Genomic DNA, 18,331 nt, shown 5'->3' with positions numbered 1-18,331 from the left:
GTTGGCAGGGATGTGGTAAAAAAAGGAACTGCTGTTAGGAATTCTGCCTGGTCCAACACCTATGAAAAACATTTTGGAAGGTTCTCAGTAAACTAAGAATCAATCTGCACTAAAAAAAAAATACAAAGATGGGGCTGGACCAATAGCACACAGTAGGTAGGGTACTTGCCTTGCACACAGCCAACCTGGGTTCAAACCCAGCATCCCATAAAGTCCCTGGAGACTGCCAGGAGTGATTCTTGAGTTCAGAGGCAGAAGTAACCCTGGAGTACTTCTGGGTGTGGCCCCAAAACAAAATAAAAAAGAGGGGGGCCGTGCCAAACTCTCCCATGTTACTTCATTCTCAAAACTGCAGTCTAGGGGCTGAAGCGGTGGCGCAAACCACGGTAGATCTCCTGGGGTCCCATATGGATCCCCAAGCCAGGAAACATTTCTGAGTGCGTGGCCAGGAGTAACCCTTGAGTGTCACCAGTTGTGGCCCAAAAACCAAACCAAACAAACAAAAAAACCCTGCAGTCTATCCAAGGAGCCTTATGGCTCTAAACACATTTTAACGTTAGTGCCAAATCCTTTACGAATGACATAGGAATTCTGATGGGTGTTGCATTACTCTATACTAACTTTACTGATCCATTCATTCCATGGATTTTATTCATTCATTTTGATTTTAAGACCAAAACCCTGTGTTGTTGAGGGGTTATAACTCCCTGCTCTGTGCTTAGAAGTTGTGCTTTGTGGTGCTTTGGGAACCAAACCATATGTGAGCCTGGATCTTCCACATGACACTTAGTCCATTGAATGATTTATCTAACCCTCTTCTTTAATAGTGATTTAAAATTTTACTGAGTAAGCCTTCACTGCCTTATTGACTTTAAGGTTCTTGACTTCTTCTGAACAAGATTATAAACTAATAACTTTTAAAATTCCTACCTTATTTGCATATTTGAAAAAGAGATTTCTGGGGCCGGTGAGGTGCTACAGGTAAGATGTCTGCCTTGCAAGCGCTAGCCAAGGAAGGGCCAAGGAAGGACCGTGGTTCGATCCCCTGGTGTCCCATATGGTCCCCCTAAGCCAGGGGCAATTTCTGAGTCCTTAGCCAGGAGTAACCCCTGAGCATCAAATGGGTGTGCCCCCCCCAAAAAAAAACAAAGAAAAAAAAAAAGAGATTTCTAAGCCCCCTCCCCCCACCGTAGTATATAAGGTTATTGTTCCTAAAAGTTTTTAGCAGTCTTTAGGGTTTGACTCTATACGGTGAGTCTTCTACAGGTTATAATTTGGATTGTTTCCAATCTTAATTCCTTTAATTTCTGTTTCTATCCTAATTACAGTGCAGGGAATTTTGCAATACCATGCTGAACTAGTACCTTATTTTTCAATTTTAAGGGGTTTCTTTTTTTTTTTTTTTGCTGTTAAGCAATATTAGTTGTGGGTTTGATATAAAGCTTGAGAAAAGTTCCTTCTGTTTTTAATGTCCTGAGAAATTTTATCATAAATGGTATCAATCTTACCAAATGCATCCACTGATTATGCTCCTGTTTTGTTTTAATTTGGGGCCACATCCAACAATGCTCAGGCTCTAGGCTATTAGCATTTCTCAGGAGATAATATATCCATAAGTCAGGTGCATTATATGCTAAAGGGATCCTCAAACTTTTTAAACAGGGGGCCAGTTCACTGTCCTTCAGACTGTTGGAGGGCCAGATTATAGTAAAAACAAAAATTATGAACAAATTTCTATGCACACTGCATATATCTTATTTAGAAGTGAAGAAACAAAATGGGAATAAATACAATATGTGGCCCGTGGGCCGTAGTTTGAGGACCATTGCGCTATACTATCTCCCCAGCCCCTAGTAATGATTTTTTAAATTTTTCCTTTTGCTGATCTGGTTTTCATATAAAGTAGTATGACATCTCAAAAACAGTCTTAGAACCCTAGAATGAATCCTAAGTGGTCATGGCAGATGCTCCTTTTGATTTAATTTAGTTCACTATGTTGAAAACTTTTGTACTTATGTTCACAGGGATATTGGCCTATAATTATCTTTTAAGTGATGTTTTTGTCTGCTTTGGTATTGACAACAATGTTGGTCTCACTAGAAGCTGTTAGAAAGAATTCTAGTTTATTTGATCCTCTGGAAGAGCTTGATAAGTATAGGTACTAGGTCATCTCCAAAGATTTGGCAGAACTGATTTGGTGAATCTGCATTGCACCTAGGCTTTTATTTGAGGGAGACTTTTTTTTTTAATTGTTTTCATTCCTTTACTATAAAGTAGTTTGTTCACATTTTCTATGTACTCCTATTTCAGTCTTGGGAAGATGATTCTGACAATGCATTTTAGGTTCTCCAATTTAGTGGAAACAATACAACTGTTCATAGAAAGCTTGTATCTTTGCATTTCTGTGGTATCTGGTGCAACTTCTCACTTTTCATTCTTTTTTGTTTGTTTTGGTTTTCAGGCCATACCAGGTGACTCTCAGAGATTACTCCTGGCTATGTGCTCAGAAATCGCTCCTGGTTCGGGGACCACATGGGATGTCGGGGATAGAACCCAGGTCCGTCCTGGGCAGCCACATGCAAGGCAAACACCATACCGCTGTGCTATAGCTATGACCCCATCACTTTTTATTTCTTAACCAAGTTATTAGAGCTCCTCTTTATATCTGTGATTCCAGACAAGGGTTTATCAGTTTGTTTGTTTGTTTGTTTCTTTGTTTGTTTTCATTGATTTTTTTTGCTTGCCCTCCTTGGGAGGGCCTTTTTGTTGCTTTTGTTGTTGTTGCTTTGGTTTTGGGGCCACACCCAGAAGTACTCAAGGTTCATTCCTAGTGGGCTAAGTATAAGAGTATTGGAGTATGAGATGTTGAATTCAGGACAACGTATGCAAGGCAAACATCCTACCAGCTCTATTATCACTCCAGCCCATTTAGTTTAACCTTAATTTCCACTCTAATTTTTATTATTTTTCTCTTACTTTGATTTCCTTTGTTCTCTATTTTCTAAAGATGTGAAGTTACTTGAGTTTTTCCTTGTTTTATTGTATCACAAAAAAAAAATTTTTTTTAAGTGTATGTCCCATATATTCTAGTAGCTCATTCCTTTGTTGTAATTTGTTTCCAGAAATCTTTTTAACACTTCGATTTCCTCTTTCATCCATGAAAGTAGTATACTGATTAATTTCCCAAGTGTTTGAGTTTTCCCCACCTTTCTATTTATGGTTTATTTCCACTTTCAAAGCATTGTCATCTGAAAAGTATTTTCTATATTTTCCAACCTCTTGATTTTGTAGAGGTTGGGGTCCACAATACATGATGCCAGGGATGAAACCCCAGCCAGCCACGTGTAAGGCAGTGCCCTAATGCTGGACTATAGTTCAGTCCCCTATATTTTATATTCTTAATAACCTACTTGTTTGTCTTCTTCACAATGTACAGAAAACCATTTAATATTGATTCTAGAGCAGTTTTAGTGGTCATGGAATGAATTCGCTGGCTGTTTTGCCTGTAAAGTTTTGTGAAACACCATCAAGTCTGAAAGATAACCTTGCTAGACTGAGTATTTTTGTCAAGATTTCAGTCAATGTGCTAGCTACGTCACACTATTATCTTTCGGTTTATAGAGTTTCATTTAAAGATGTGCTGTTAAGTCTTATAAAAGTTCCCTTATATTTAAGTTTTTGTTTTGATCTTCTGCTCTCTGGACTCTATCTCTACTTTTGCCTTAGTCACTTAAATTACTATGTGTCTTAATGTTCTTTTATTTGGGTTTGTTGTGTTTGTAATTCTTTTGAGCTTCTTGGACTTGGGTATATGACTCAGTCCTCAGAATGAGAAACTTCTCAGCTAAAATTTCCTCAGCCAATAATTCTTTCCTTTTCTCTTTTTGCAGAACTTCTACAATGCAGGTGTCACACTTCATGAAGCTGTATCATATATTTATTCATTCTTCTTTTTTTTTTTTTTTTTTGCATAATTTTTTTTTATTTAAACACCTTGATTACATACATGATTGTGTTTGGGTTTCAGTCATAAAAGGTTATTCATTCTTCTTAATTGTTTTTTTCCTCCTTCTGTTCTTTATTAATGATCTCGTGTATCTCAGGCGAAAGTAGACTCATTTCTCAACCTCTATCATTCTTCTCAAATCCATCTCCTATTTTGTTTCCAGTACACTGATAATGGTCTTCATTAATTCAATGTCTTCTGATGAAAACTTTTTCAAACTCTCATTCTGTTTTTCTTTCTGACCCTGGGCAGACTCCAACAATCAGATACAATGTGGGGAAGAGGACTACTTTTATTTGGGATTGTCTGCCTGTTGATCTAAGCTTGGAATATCTATTTACAGGTAGCTTCCCTGCTGTGGACTACACAGCTTACTATAGATACTAGCCAAGATACCTTTCCTAACCTAGGTCTTGCCACCAGAGCAAACAACCAGAAATTTGTGGGTATGAATTTGTTTAAGGCTAAAGGGCTGAGATTTCCAGCTCACTGTATCCCAATGCTTCCTTTTCTAGGGTGGCATTCTGTGTCTCAGCTGCTTCTGCTCTGCCTTGCCTCTCATTTGGACTTTTATGTATCTGTTCCTCTGCTCCTTCCCGTTCCTGGTTCCATCATGGAAAGTCTTCTGGAGCTAATCCTTACTGGATTTTCCCATGCACTTCCTCTGTGGTGCCATATATGGGATTCTGTGATTATATAAATTTATAGAACTACTTTTATTCTGTAGTTCCAACACAATCTCAAAAGGCTCCCTTCGCAACTACTTTGGCCTCGTTTCCAATATGAATATTGTAGTTATGAAGAGAACTTGCTCTATTAGATGAAAGTTAAAGTAATGTTACAAGAAGAGGAATGAATGGGGAGCAGAACAGCTTAATAGAAGAGGTTCATGGTTTGTATATGGGAAGCTTAGGTTCAGTATCTGGTATAACATGGTGTCTGGAGCACCATGAGGAGTGACCCCCCCCCCCAAGCACCAAGTTTGGAGCAATTCTGAGCACCAGGGGTATGCTTCCAAACACTTCATCACAGATTAAAAATTATAGGAATGGAGGAAAAAAAACTCAAATCACAAAAGGAGATCCTGGTGTATGTAAGAAATAGCAGATGATGCAGGTGGAATTTCTAATAAGTAATAACTAACTAGCAAAAAGATGAAATTTCCATCTCATACCATTTAATACAGATGCTTTTAGGTGCAAATATTAAAGACCCAATTCTACCTTAAGTAGTAAGCTTTATTGGACCAGGAAGATACCACAAAAAATTGAAAAGGGAAATCCAACACTCAGATCTATTTCTTTTTAGATTTTTTTTTTTTTTAGATTTTTCCCAAGACTCTACTCTTTTTTTTTTTTTTTTTTGGTTTTTGGGCCACACCCAGTGAAAGTCAGGGGTTACTCCTGGCTATGCGCTGAGAAGTCACTTTTGGCTTGGGGGACCATATGGGATGCCGGGGGATCGAACTGCGGTCAGTCCTAGGCTAGCGCAGGCCAGGCAGGCACCTTACCTCTAGTGCCACCGCACCAGCCCCTACTTTATCTTTATTTAAAGGCAGTTTTATTCTTCTGCTAAACAGCTTTTGTATAACATTTAACAGTTAAGTTTTATTATACATTATCTGTGCATTCAGCCTAGCTGAAAGTCGTTATTTTTAAAAGAACAGATTCCTTAACAAAATAAATCACAATCTTTGTTATAGCAGTAGCAGCAGCTTCAGTTGCTAGCAAAGGGTCAACAAACTGAGCATCAAAAATAATTAATTTCCAAAGAAGCCAAACTGAAGATTTATTATTACAGGAAAATATCTTCTGTATGCTCTTAAACTACATTCAATGATTGAATAATAGTAATTGTTAGTTGTTGATATTATTATCATCAGCATCATTATACTAATTAAGACAAAGTTCACCAATTCTGAATTATAATTTCTTGGCATTAGCAATTACTGGCATATAAATTGTACCAGCCATTTCTGACTGTTGTGGAAATCAAACAAAATCTATTTTATCCAAAAATGACAGGAAATGTAACAATTACTTGAAGAAACAAATTTATCAGTCTTGAAATTTCAGTGGATAATTCCTGCTCACCAGCAAACATGAAGAAAGCATTTTTAGGAACTGGGAAGATAGCTCAAAGGGCTGAAATAAATTTATTTCTGGCATGCATAAGACAACTGAGATCAATCACCAGCATGGCATGACTGATGGCTCCGAGCTTTGGGACACTGAGTACGTAAGAGCAGGTCACCCAATCAAACAAACCTTTACAGTATCTGTACTAATATCAAGGAGTAATTTTATATTCTACTGCCTTCAATTATTTTTTACTTCTGAAAATTCCAGAAGTTATTGCTATACCACCCATTTCTTCATAATTTCTATCTTGCTATATAATTTTATGTGTATTTTATGGTAATCTACCTGATTTTTCTAAGCAGCTAATTTACTGTTGTGACTAGTCTCAACTTTAATTTGCACATATATTTACTGATACTGGTATAAAATTTCAATTAACTAAACTACTACTATGGGACATACTGACAATAAAATTCCCAGTGGCAGGTGCCAGAGCCGTGGCGCAAGCGGTAATGTATCTGTCTTGCCCATGCTAGCCTAGGACAAGCCGCGGTACTATCCCTCATAAATATGGGGTCCCATATGGTCCCCCAACCCAGGAGCAATTTCTAGATGGTCCCCAAGCCAGGAGCGATTTCTGAGTGCATAGCCAAATTCCTGAGCATCACCAGGTATGGCCCAAAAATAAAAAAAAGATTATCAGGGGCCAAAGCGACAGCACAGCAGGTAGGGTATTTGTACTGTACGCAGCCACGCGATTTGATCCCTGACATCCCATATGGCCCACCAAGCCTGCCAGAAGTAACCCATGAACCCAAAAACCAAAAAAGGAAAGGGGAGGAGAGGGGGAGAGATGGGGAGGGAAGGTAAATAAAAAGTAAAGTAAAGTAAAATAAAATAAAATAAAATAAAATAAAATAAAATAAAATAAAGTTCTCAGTCTCATACTATAATGGCTATCAGAGATTGGTTCTAGTTTTGGACTTGTGGAATCCAGTAAAAGATAACAAAGAAATGAGTAATTATAATCGTTTTAAAAGCAGTATTAAGTGAGAATGTGACCCATAATGCCTCAAGGATTTAAAGAGCCAGGGAGAAAGCTCAAAGGGCTGGACAGACTTCCACTATGCTGTCACATTCTCAAGCCTAAGCAGCTCAGACATGCATAGTCAGGTAAAGTATTGATGACAATGGCTACCAGATTCCCTGAGGACTACTTGGGAGCTCTGTCACCAAAACAGAGGTAAAAAAAAACTTTTAACTCATCAATTGTATAGAAGACATCGATTTTAAAATACTAAAATGTATATTCATATTCATGCGTTCATTTTTTTCCCTTTATATATTACATACTGCCTAGCTTCAATGGCCAATCACATACATATAAGTAAAACAGATTTCAGAATATATGTTTTCAAAGAAGAAAAAGATTTGGTGCAGTGATAGTTATATGGTAGAGAAAATATCTTGTATGTATGAAGGACAGTGATGGAAGTTCAGTGGCAGAACATATGCCTTACATGTATGAAGAACAGGTTAGATACCTGGCATCACCAAACAACAACAATCCTTAGTTATCTTTCTCTTTTCCCATCTTTTCAGATATGCAAGTGTTAAATACTCAGCTTCTACCCAAAACAAAGGCATTCCCAGATTCCTTTTTCCTTTTCTCCTATCCCTTTGACATGTAAAAGTCCACCTAAACTAGATTAGCTTGATAGGTACTTTTGTCTCTCACTCAATCCTCCCTTCTTTGTTGGGATTTGATCTGGTAAATAGAGATTTTGGTTTGGAGGACTGTAATTTTCTTTTTTGGCAGCATCTCTGTCTGGTTTTGGTATCAAGGTGATGTTATCTTCATAAAACTATTTAGAAGTGTCCCTGTTTCTTCAATTTTATGAAAGAGCCTGAAAAGGATGGGTAGTTTTTCTTGAAAGGTTTTAAAGAATTCATTAGTGAACCCATCTGAAGGGCAGAGAGACCACAATGTTAGAAGCAACTGAATTCCATGCTTTTCTTCCTTATGACTGTCTTGGTTTAATTAATTTGCACAGGGACCCTGCTTCAGACCTGCTCACTCAGAGTTGAAAATATGGCATGTGGATTTATTTACATGAGTTTGTATCTGATACACAAATTCTATATTCTTCTTTACCTTCACAAACAATTTTATAAATATAAAATGCAGCTATAGCCACACTACTTCACTATGAAGTACTAGAAGTTCATGAGTGCATACACATTTTACTAATAACCACTAAATTAAGCAGCAAAAATATAAAGTTCCATGTACAACCCTAATTTTTTTTTTTTTTTTTTTTTGGTTTTTGGGCCACATCCGGTGAACACTCAGGGGTTACTCCTGGCTATGCTCTCAGAAGTCGCTCCTGGCTTGGGGGACCATATGGGATGCTGGGGGATGGAACCGCGGTCCATCCTAGGCTAAGGCAGGCAAGGCAGGCACCTTACCTCTAGCGCCACCGCTCTGGCCCCACACCCTAATTTTCATATCTAAGTCTCCTGTTCATATGCTCTCAAATGTGTTCCCTGAATAAAAATTGGAGCATTGAAAAATCTTTCATAACAACTTCCTTTAAATAAGTCACTAGTTTTAATTAAAATTTAAATACTTAAGAGTACTAACTAATCTGTAATACCTATTTTTTCCATGAAGCCATTTCCACAGAGCAACTTCCAAACCAATTAGCTATTATTTCATCCCATTTTACAGATTAGAAAACAAAAGCGAGGGGATATTTCTATAACCTATTAAAGGTAATGCAGGTGTAAACAGAAATGACTAAATAAAAATGTCTCAGTGCAAAACTTTATAGGTTATGACCTGTTTCAAACTAAACTTATATTTTTATTAGGCAAGTATTCAAACTGACCCAATAATAAGTAACATAACTTAGAACTCTAGACCTGAAATAATTTACTAGTTTTTTAGCTTAGTGTGCATTTGTGAAAAACAAAATTAAATGCAACCATCATTCTACATTAATATTTTTTGCTAACAAAAGATTAAAATGTTCTGAGTAACTATTAAGGGTCGACAGTTTGACACAGTGAAGAGGATACAATATCACAATGTCTAAGGACTCAATCATTTAACTCATATCAAACGCAAGAATAGTTTGACAAAAAGCTCAAGTTCATATGTCCTAGCTGTCTTTACAATAGAAATTAGATATCTTCATTCAAATATTTCCTAAACTGGAAGCTTCAGAGTCAAGACAAAAAAGAAAATGGATAAGTCTGTATTATTTTTTTAAAGGAACCATCACTGGCTCACTATCCATTATGGTATTTTGTAAAAGGCAAGAATTTTTCAAAAGACAAAATAAAGCCATAGTGTACATGGAGGAAATTACCAGTTTCATTGAATGGCCAACATATTCATGATTTATTTACATAAACTTTTCCCATAACTATGTACTACATTCACCTTATTCACTTTAGTATGCTCATAAGCTTACAATTTCTTAGAAGTAAAATTTGTTGTAACCTTGATAAAGATAGCATTCAAATACAATTGTTTTAAATACATATATGTCAAACAGTAATTAACAAGAAAAAAAATTACCTTTTGGATAATCTTCCAATAAGAGGTTGAAGTGACCTAATTGACAAAAGAAATCACACTCCACCTTTCCTTCAGCTTTTAAGATTAGAGATTCGTAGCAGCAAATAGCCTGGAAATAAAAAATATATGTACTTAGAAAAAAGAAAAAAATCCAAAACTCCATTTACATTCTGAAATAATACCTAGAAATCAATATATTTTATCTCCACCTCAGATATACTCAATGCATGGTTATTAAGAGCTAACAGTTAGGGCATATGTGTCATTCCCTACCTATACAATGGAAGTAACTTGCCAAATAAGATAATGTAGGACTGCTATATAGCGCTACAAAGGAATAGGATTAGAAAGCACAGCACCCGCTGGAGAGATAGCATGGAGGTATGGTGTTTGCCTTTCATGCAGAAGGTCATCGGTTCAAATCCCGGCGTCCCACATGGTCCCCCGTGCCTGCCAGGAGCAATTTCTGAGCATGGAGCCAGGAGTAACCCCTGAGCACTGCCTGGTGTGACCAAAAAAAACCACAAAAAAAAAAAAAAAAAAAGAAAGCACAGCCCCAGAGAGAAAACTCTTGAGAATGGACCCAGGATATACAAAAGATGACCTTTCAAACATCCAACTCTTCCCTACCCCCTTTCTTTTGTTTTGTTTTGGGGGGGCCACACCAGGTGATGCTCAGGGGTTACTCCTAGCTATGTGCTCAGAAATCGCTCCTGGCTTTAAGGACCATATGAAACGCCAGAGGATAAAGCCTTGGTCTGTCCTAGGCCAGGGGCAAGGCAGATGCCTTACCTCTTGTCCCACCGTTCTGGCCCCCCAGACCCTTCTTTACCATCTAAAATGTCTCAAACCCAATGTGGAGTACTCATCGATCCCTCTAGTAAAGAGAATATAAAAAGAGAAAGTTTTCTCCATATGGACAATCCTTTAAAAATTTAGGAATTGAGCTACCATTTGACCCAGGAATGAACTTCTTGTAATATACCCCAAGGGCTCAAAAAAATGAAATTGAGAAAAAACATTTGCATTTCTGTTCGTCTATTCACAACAGACAAAATCTAGAAACAACCCAAATGTCAAAGAATAGATGACTGGATAAAGGAAACTATGGTACATATGCAGAATGAAATATTCCTCAGCAAATAAGAAAAAATGTAAGAAAAAATGCAATTTGCTGCTACATTGAGGGAACTATGACCTATAGAGTATCATGCTCAATTAAGCTCAGGTCCCAATACCATAAAATCACAAATTTCAAAAATATTGTTTAGAAATAAATCTCTTGGGAGCTGAGCTGAAGCAATAGCCAAAACCAACCCTAACGTATCAAGAAAGTGGGGAAGGCATTTGCCTTGTATACAGCCAATCTGGGTTTGATTCCCCTGCTTCCAATACGGTCTCCCAAGTACTCCAGGAATGATTTCTGAGTGCAGAGCCAGGAGTAACCTTTGAGCAATGCCAGGTGTGCTCCAAAAACAATAAAAATAGATCTCTATCATTTATTAAGTGTTTTACTTGTGTATCTACTTTATATGCCTATACTCAGGATCCTTTAAAAATTTCTCAGATGAAATCTTTATGAAAAACCTAGATGACATCAAAATCCAGTTTGACAGCCCCACAAAGCTCTGTTTGCTCACCATCCCCTCCTGCTGGTATTATTCTGGCTAACTTCTTCAACATCTTTTTGGAATGGAAGAGAACTCTCCTCCCTTTGGCTAGGTTCCAGTAGCACGCATGACATTCTCCAAAATCAACAAACCCATAACTCCTGAGTCATGCTGACCCCATGACAGCTCTACTAATCAAATCACACAAGATTCACAATTACAATTGCTGTCACTAAGTGAGGACCATCAGGGAAAGAAAAGAGCAGCTCCAGTTTAATCCCTTAGAGCGCCAAACTACAAAGATTCATTATCAATACAAGAGCATAAATAACTAAATAACTAAATAAATAAATAAATAAATAAATAATAAAAAGAAGAGTACAGCAAACATGAAGAAATGACATTAGGTAACCACTAAGCTAAATAAATAATAATTAAAAAATTAAAAAAAACGGGGGCCAGAGCTGTGGCGCAAGCGGTAAGGCATTTGCCTTGCCTGCGCTAGCCAAGGACATACTGAGGTTTGATCCCCAGGTGTCCCATATGGTTCCCCAAACCAGGAGCGATTTCTGAACGCATAGCCAGGAGTAACCCTGAGCGTCGCCAAGTATGGCCAAATAAATAAATAAATAAATAAATAAAAATAAAATAAAATAAAATAAAAACAGTTTGACCAGAATCAATTCTAAATTCTCAAGAATGACTTTGGTGACCTATGTTGAGGATGTTTAGTGAGCTCAAATAAACTATGGCACAGATAGTCGGCTAAAAGAAAGTGTAAAAGGAGGGGCTGAAGTGAAAACATAGTGGGTAGAGTGTTTGCCCTGTACACAGCTGACCCAAATTCGATCCTTGGCATCATATACGGTACCTAACCCACCAGAAGTAATTCCTGAGCATTGAGATGACAAAGGAGGAGGGAAAATAGAGTATGGCAAATGCCCTAGCTCCCTGGCCCCAGGTGTTCCCTTACTCAAGTCCAGGAAAACAAATACACACACACAACACACACACACATAAAATGATAATATAATGGTTCAGATAAAATGTGGTATATATCTGAAAGTTACCTTATTTGTTTATATTTCATTAATTTTATCTTGGTTTACCCATAATTATTTTCACTTTAGTAAATTTGACAAAAGGCCAAATGCAGTTTCACCAAACAAATGGTTTCAACTCTAAAATTATTAATTAATGCAGCCAAAACTAATGAGTCCTATGTTAGTAAACATGTGTATACATGTATATAAACACACTAATTTTTAAACCATTAATTTCTTAAAAACTGTTGTGTCAAAACAAGTAACTTACTTTCCAAACAGCTCTATGTTGTACTAAATGTAACATTATGCAGTGCGATATATTCAAATAAATTATTTATACCATGTCCTTATTCAAATTAGGAATGTCAATTAAGTCTTGATTAATCAATTTTTAAAGTAATGTAAATCTGGGGGATAAGTATGAGACACAATTTTAGCAAAGTGACTTGTGAATACATAATATGTGTAGCTCAAATTAATTTTCTTTGATAGCAAAATATGTACTCATTTGCCTTATATACATTTCTTTTCTTTGGTTTTTGGGGTCACACCCAGCAGGGCTCAGGGGCTACTCCTGACTCTACTCCTGCCCCTGGCAGGCTTGGGGGACAATATGAGATGCCGGGATTCGAACCACTGTCCTTCTGCATGCAAGGCAAATGCCCTACTGCTGTGCTATCTCTCCAGCCCCCTTATATACATTTCTAAAATAATAAATATGCCAAAAAAATAGAGAACATACTTTAAGAAAAGGGCAGAAAAAGATTCTGCATTTACAAACACAAACTTCATTTAAAAGACTGCTCTTATTTCTGGAACTTCTACGTAGAAGGCACGTCCTTTAATTTACTAAACAATGAACAATCCTAAACTAAATAAGCTGTAACACAATGAAGGCCCACAACCAAAGAGAGCATTTAAAAACACACACGGCACACACAATACACAGAACAAAAATATAAACATTGTGTTTTCCAGCCTACCCTTAGCTTATAGCACAATACAAATTTTGCATGAAGTTTTATAAATTATTCCTGTCAGTTAATAAGTAATAGCTTACCAGTAAAAGAATAAATGTAATATCTGCATAACATTTTACTCAGCATTTTAAGCCATAATATTTCTACTAAAGAGTGACTGGTTGTTAAGCAAGTTTTTACTATTGTTATTTACCAAATGAACATTATTTAGCAGATTTTTATTTCATATGGGCAAATTTCTCACAGTACAATTTAAGTACAATTAAGTACAAATTAAGTACAATTTAAGCTTTGGATAATCTCACCAACAAAATTACACCAACATAGGAACCTGAGAAAGACAGTACAGATAGTATAGTAACTTGTTTTGCATGTGGACCTAGATTCAATCCCCAGAACCCCATTAAATTCCCTGAACACAACTAGAAGAGATCCCTAAGTGTGAAGTCAGATGTAAGCCTTGAGCACTGTTAGATGTGGTCCTAAAACAAAAACATATCTGAACAATATAATCTTCTACCAGAAGAGCCCATTTCAAATCTTTGATTACTTTTTTCCACTGTTGACCAACTTTATTATTTCTTTCATAAATTAATCAATCTGTTCACAGATTGTGTATATAAAAGGTTCTCCGGGCCCGGAGAGATAGCACAGCGGCGTTTGCCTTGCAAGCAGCTGATCCAGGACCAAAGGTGGTTGGTTCAAATCTCAGTGTCCCATATGGTCCCCAGTGCCTGCCAGGAGCTATTTCTGAGCAGACAGCCAGGAGTAACCCCTGAGCACCGCCGGGTGTGGCCCAAAAACAAAAAAACAACAACAACAAAAAAAAAAAAGGTTCTCCAAATTCTTTTTTTTTTTTTTTTTAGTTTTTGGGTCACACCCGGCAGTGCTCAGGGGTTACTCCTGGCTGTCTGCTCAGAAATAGCTCCTGGCAGGCACGGGGGACCATATGGGACACCGGGATTCGAACCAACCACCTTTGGTCCTGGATCGGCTGCTTGCAAGGCAAATGCCGCTGTGCTATCTCTCCGGGTCCCTGTTCTCCAAATTCTTAAAAACCACCTTTACCCCTTTGAAATGGAGAATTTAAAAACAACCAAACTTGTAACCTACTAAACATTTACCATTAAAAATATTCTAAAGCAAATGGTGTGACGCGAGACAACGTCAGGAGACAGATGGTGGCTGAGAACAACCAGCCTGCAAAGCGGAAGTATATTTACAATACGGCAGTCCACAGTTGGTTAAATTCATTTACCTAACGTTTTTTTTTAACAACAGAAAATAAAAAAAAAAATTTAAATAATTTTTCGTTAATATAAAAAATAAATAAAAGTCACAGCAGTGGATCAAATAGCCTTAATTGAAAGCTCTCTATATGTGACAGTGAAAGTGTGTTAACTTGATTATTTATATTATGTGGTATGTCTGCACAATAAAAGGGATGTAACACCGCAGATGTCAGATGATTAATATATGCTCTCTCCCAAGCACTCAGATTTCAATTCCAGGCAGTATTCGCTCCATAACATACACAGACATTTTCCTTCAACTTTGGGGGGAAGGGAGAGTGTATCTTATGGTACAAAAAGTACAGTATTTTCACCATGCAAGCCAATATATGAAAAGGGTTGCAAAATATTTCCGCTAAAAACAACCTGGACAATCACTCTTTTGAAAGAAAATAATAAAAAATGGTAGTTATGGGTATAAACACAAGATCTTATAGTGAATTTAACCTGGGAAAAAATGAGAAGGAATGCACCAAGAGGTGAGCAAGAAGTTTTGGAAGACAGAACGCTCAAGCAACATTTTTACTGAGATACGTGACTGTGCACCTGAATATTGAATTTAGAGGCCTCATTCAAGGGACAAAACACAAAGCCTAGGAACCATACAAGGAGTCAATTATGTCTTCATTTCTTGTAAATCCACAAGCCTTAATCCCAGAGAAAAGGGATCTGGAACAGGGTCTCGGCACGAAATAATCGAAATAAGGCTGAGGGTAAAACGTGTAGTCTGGCAATCTTCTACCTTTTATCAAGAGAAATCTACCTGCCAGTTTTTGAGTACAAAGACCACCCCCCCAGGCTAGGGGTGGGGGAAAGGTAAGGACAGAGGCCTATCCTGAGCCAGTCCCACTCAGGTTTGCTTGAGATATTTAAAACAAACTCTGTTTGGGGGTAAAACCAAGTAAAACAGATAAAACCAGGGATGATCTTTGTTTTGGGTAAAATAAGGTATAATCTAAGAGTTCCCTGTAAAGACCCTTAATGGAATACACCTTTAATCTAAGTGTGAATTTGAAAAGGGAAGTCGGAAGTTGTCACTACTCCCGCCCCCATCAATGCCTCCTGTTACCTAAGCAGATGTCCCGCCCTCAAGGAAGTCGTCACTACCTCACTGCCCGCCCCCACCAATACCTCCTGTTACCTAGGCGGATGTCCCGCCCTCAGGGAAGTCGTCACTACGTCACTGCCCGCCCCCACCAATGCCTCCTGTTACCTTGGCGGATGTCCCGCCTCTAAGGAAGTCGTCACTACCCCCATCCCATTATCGTATATACGGGAGAATGTAGAAGACCACGACGTCATTTGCCTCTGTCCTATTATGGACACACACAGCAGTTGACCCTGACTGGTCAGATTAAAAGCCCACCTGAGCTTTTGCCTGAGTAATCGTCTCTTCATTTCTCCGCGGAGTGTTATCTGGACTGCCGGACCTTTTCAAATTCAAAGAAATAATAAAACCTTATTTCGTATCTTATTTAATTAGGATGAGCACACTAGGCAGTGCTGAGGGTCCACTTCCAGTGGTGCTAGGAATTATTCACTGCTGGGGCCAGATTGATAACACAATAGTAGGGCATTTGCCTTGCACACAGAATACCTGGAACAGACCTGGGTTCGATTCCTAGCATCCTATATGGTTCCCCGAGTCTGTCAGGAGTGATTTCTGAGCTCAGAAAGAGGAGTAACCCGAGTGCTGCCCAAAAACAAAACAAAACAAAACCAAAAACAAAAAAAGGAATTATGCACTGCTAAGGAGTTAACCCAAGAATTCCCCACATGCAAAGCATATGCTCCTAGCCCTATAAAAGCCAGCCAGATTCCTAGCCCCCAAAATGTTATTTTAAATCTGATCTTGAAGGATAAGGATGACAATGGCTCATCCTATAGTGACAAAGCTTAAAGAAAAATCCTTAGCATTTGTAACTAAAAACTGAATTCACTCAATTTGAGTAAAGCACATATATTTAAGGCAATAATTTAATTATATATAGCCCTCAGTTAATAACAATATAAAATATAGGCCAAAATACAACACACTATTATTATGTCCCTATCCTAAAAGAAAAAAAGAATTTTATTAAAAGGAAATAAACCCTTCATATTCATATTAAAAACTCACTGAACACAGTAAGGGGGAAAAGGGGTAAAGGAAATGATCAACATGGATATACTAAAGTGAAATGTAGTTATATAATATTTTAATAACAAAGTAAATATGTAATGAAAGAAAATAAAGATTTTAAAATTCAGACTTATCCCAACTCTATGCATTCAAAGTATTTAAAATACTTAAATAAAATGTGACTCGAACTGGGGAAATTGATGGTAGGAAAAGAAAACTGGTGAAATAGATGTCGGAATATTGTATGTCTATAACTCAACTATCAATAACTTTGTAACTCTATCTCATGATTTAATTTTAAAAAATGTAAGTACTACTCAAATACAAGCAATAGAAAAGTAGAACTATATCACATATGAATTACATAAATTATAACAAAACTGCTTTGCAGATACAAATGTTTTGTACTATTTTTGACCCAACCTTACTCCTATATGAAATAATTTCAAAACCAGAGAAAATATGTGAAATACAAGTTTCCAGACCTTGGATAACAGAAAATTTGACAGCCACCCTTGTGAAAGGTTAAAACAAAAGTTATGGGGCCGGCGAGGTGGCGCTAGAGGTAAGGTATCTGCCTTACAAGCGCTAGCCAAGGAAAGGACCACGGTTCGATCCCCCGGTGTCCCATATGGTCCCCCCAAGCCAGGGGCAATTTCTGAGCGCGTAGCCAGGAGTAACCCCTGAGCATCTAACGGGTGTGGCCCGAAAAACCAAAAAAAAAAAAGTTATGAGCATGAGATTCCAGGATCTTTAATACAGGAACATGATACCAACAACAGAAACAATGTGAAAAATGAAAGTGTTGGCACTATAATGTCTTGGATTGGACGATCTAGCTTGCCTGGAGCCTAGAGTTGGTCTTTTGCCAGGAAACTTCAGGGGTAGGGTCTCTTTGTATTTAGGCCAAGGTTATTCCTTTCCATGCCCCTCATATTTTGGTGGGTCTATGCAAACAACAACTGTCACTCTAACACCGTTTTTACTGTGCTCCTTTGACTCTTAATCCTTAAAAAAAACCCACTTAAACTTTTTTTTTTTTTTTTTTTTGGTAGTTTTTGGGTCACACCCGGCAGTGCTCAGGGGTTACTCCTGGCTTCATGCTCAGAAATTGCTCCTGGCAGGCACGGGGGACCATATGGGACGCTGGGATTCGAACCGATGACCTCCTGCATGAAAGGCAAACGCCTTACCTCCATGCTATCTCTCCAGCCCCCCACTTAAACTTTTGAGGTTAACTTAAACTAATATGCATGTACATGGAAATGTAAAAAAATACTATGCTTCTAATGTCTCTAAGGAGTTACATAAGTTTTATGGCTTTAGATTGCCTTGTCTGCTGCTAAGAAATATTATAATGTATTACAATCAGGGGGCTTGAGGGACAAAGTAATTGTACATGGATTCTGTTTTATTTATCTTAATGTTCTTTGGCTGAAAGTTCAAAGTTAAGATATCAGCAAGGGGACTTCTTCTGAGAATTATGTTACGGGTGACTGTCCTTCAACTGTAACTTTACCTTGTCCTCTTTCTTTGCATCTTTGTTCTCATAATTAAAAATAAAAAAAAAGGTTATGAGCATAAAGTTACTCCAAAATTAATACACAG

General features: G+C 37.6%; 1 protein-coding gene across 7 annotated transcripts in view; it reads right to left on the bottom strand.

Annotated features, from left to right (window-relative positions):
• Positions 1 to 18,331, bottom strand: part of KDM6A (lysine demethylase 6A) — a 126,003-nt gene that overhangs the window by 96,379 nt on the left and 11,293 nt on the right. For all 7 annotated transcript variants that reach the window (XM_049767152.1, XM_049767149.1, XM_049767150.1 and 4 more), the window contains exon 3: positions 9,674 to 9,782. In XM_049767152.1, coding sequence (XP_049623109.1) covers positions 9,674 to 9,782 — 109 coding nt within the window. The remainder of the gene's footprint in view (positions 1 to 9,673; positions 9,783 to 18,331) is intronic.

The sequence above is a fragment of the Suncus etruscus genome, chromosome X (genome assembly GCF_024139225.1).
Source record: "Suncus etruscus isolate mSunEtr1 chromosome X, mSunEtr1.pri.cur, whole genome shotgun sequence".
Lineage (NCBI taxonomy): Eukaryota > Metazoa > Chordata > Mammalia > Eulipotyphla > Soricidae > Suncus > Suncus etruscus.
Note: the sequence above shows the minus strand (reverse complement) of the source record. Positions and strands in the feature narration are given on the sequence as shown.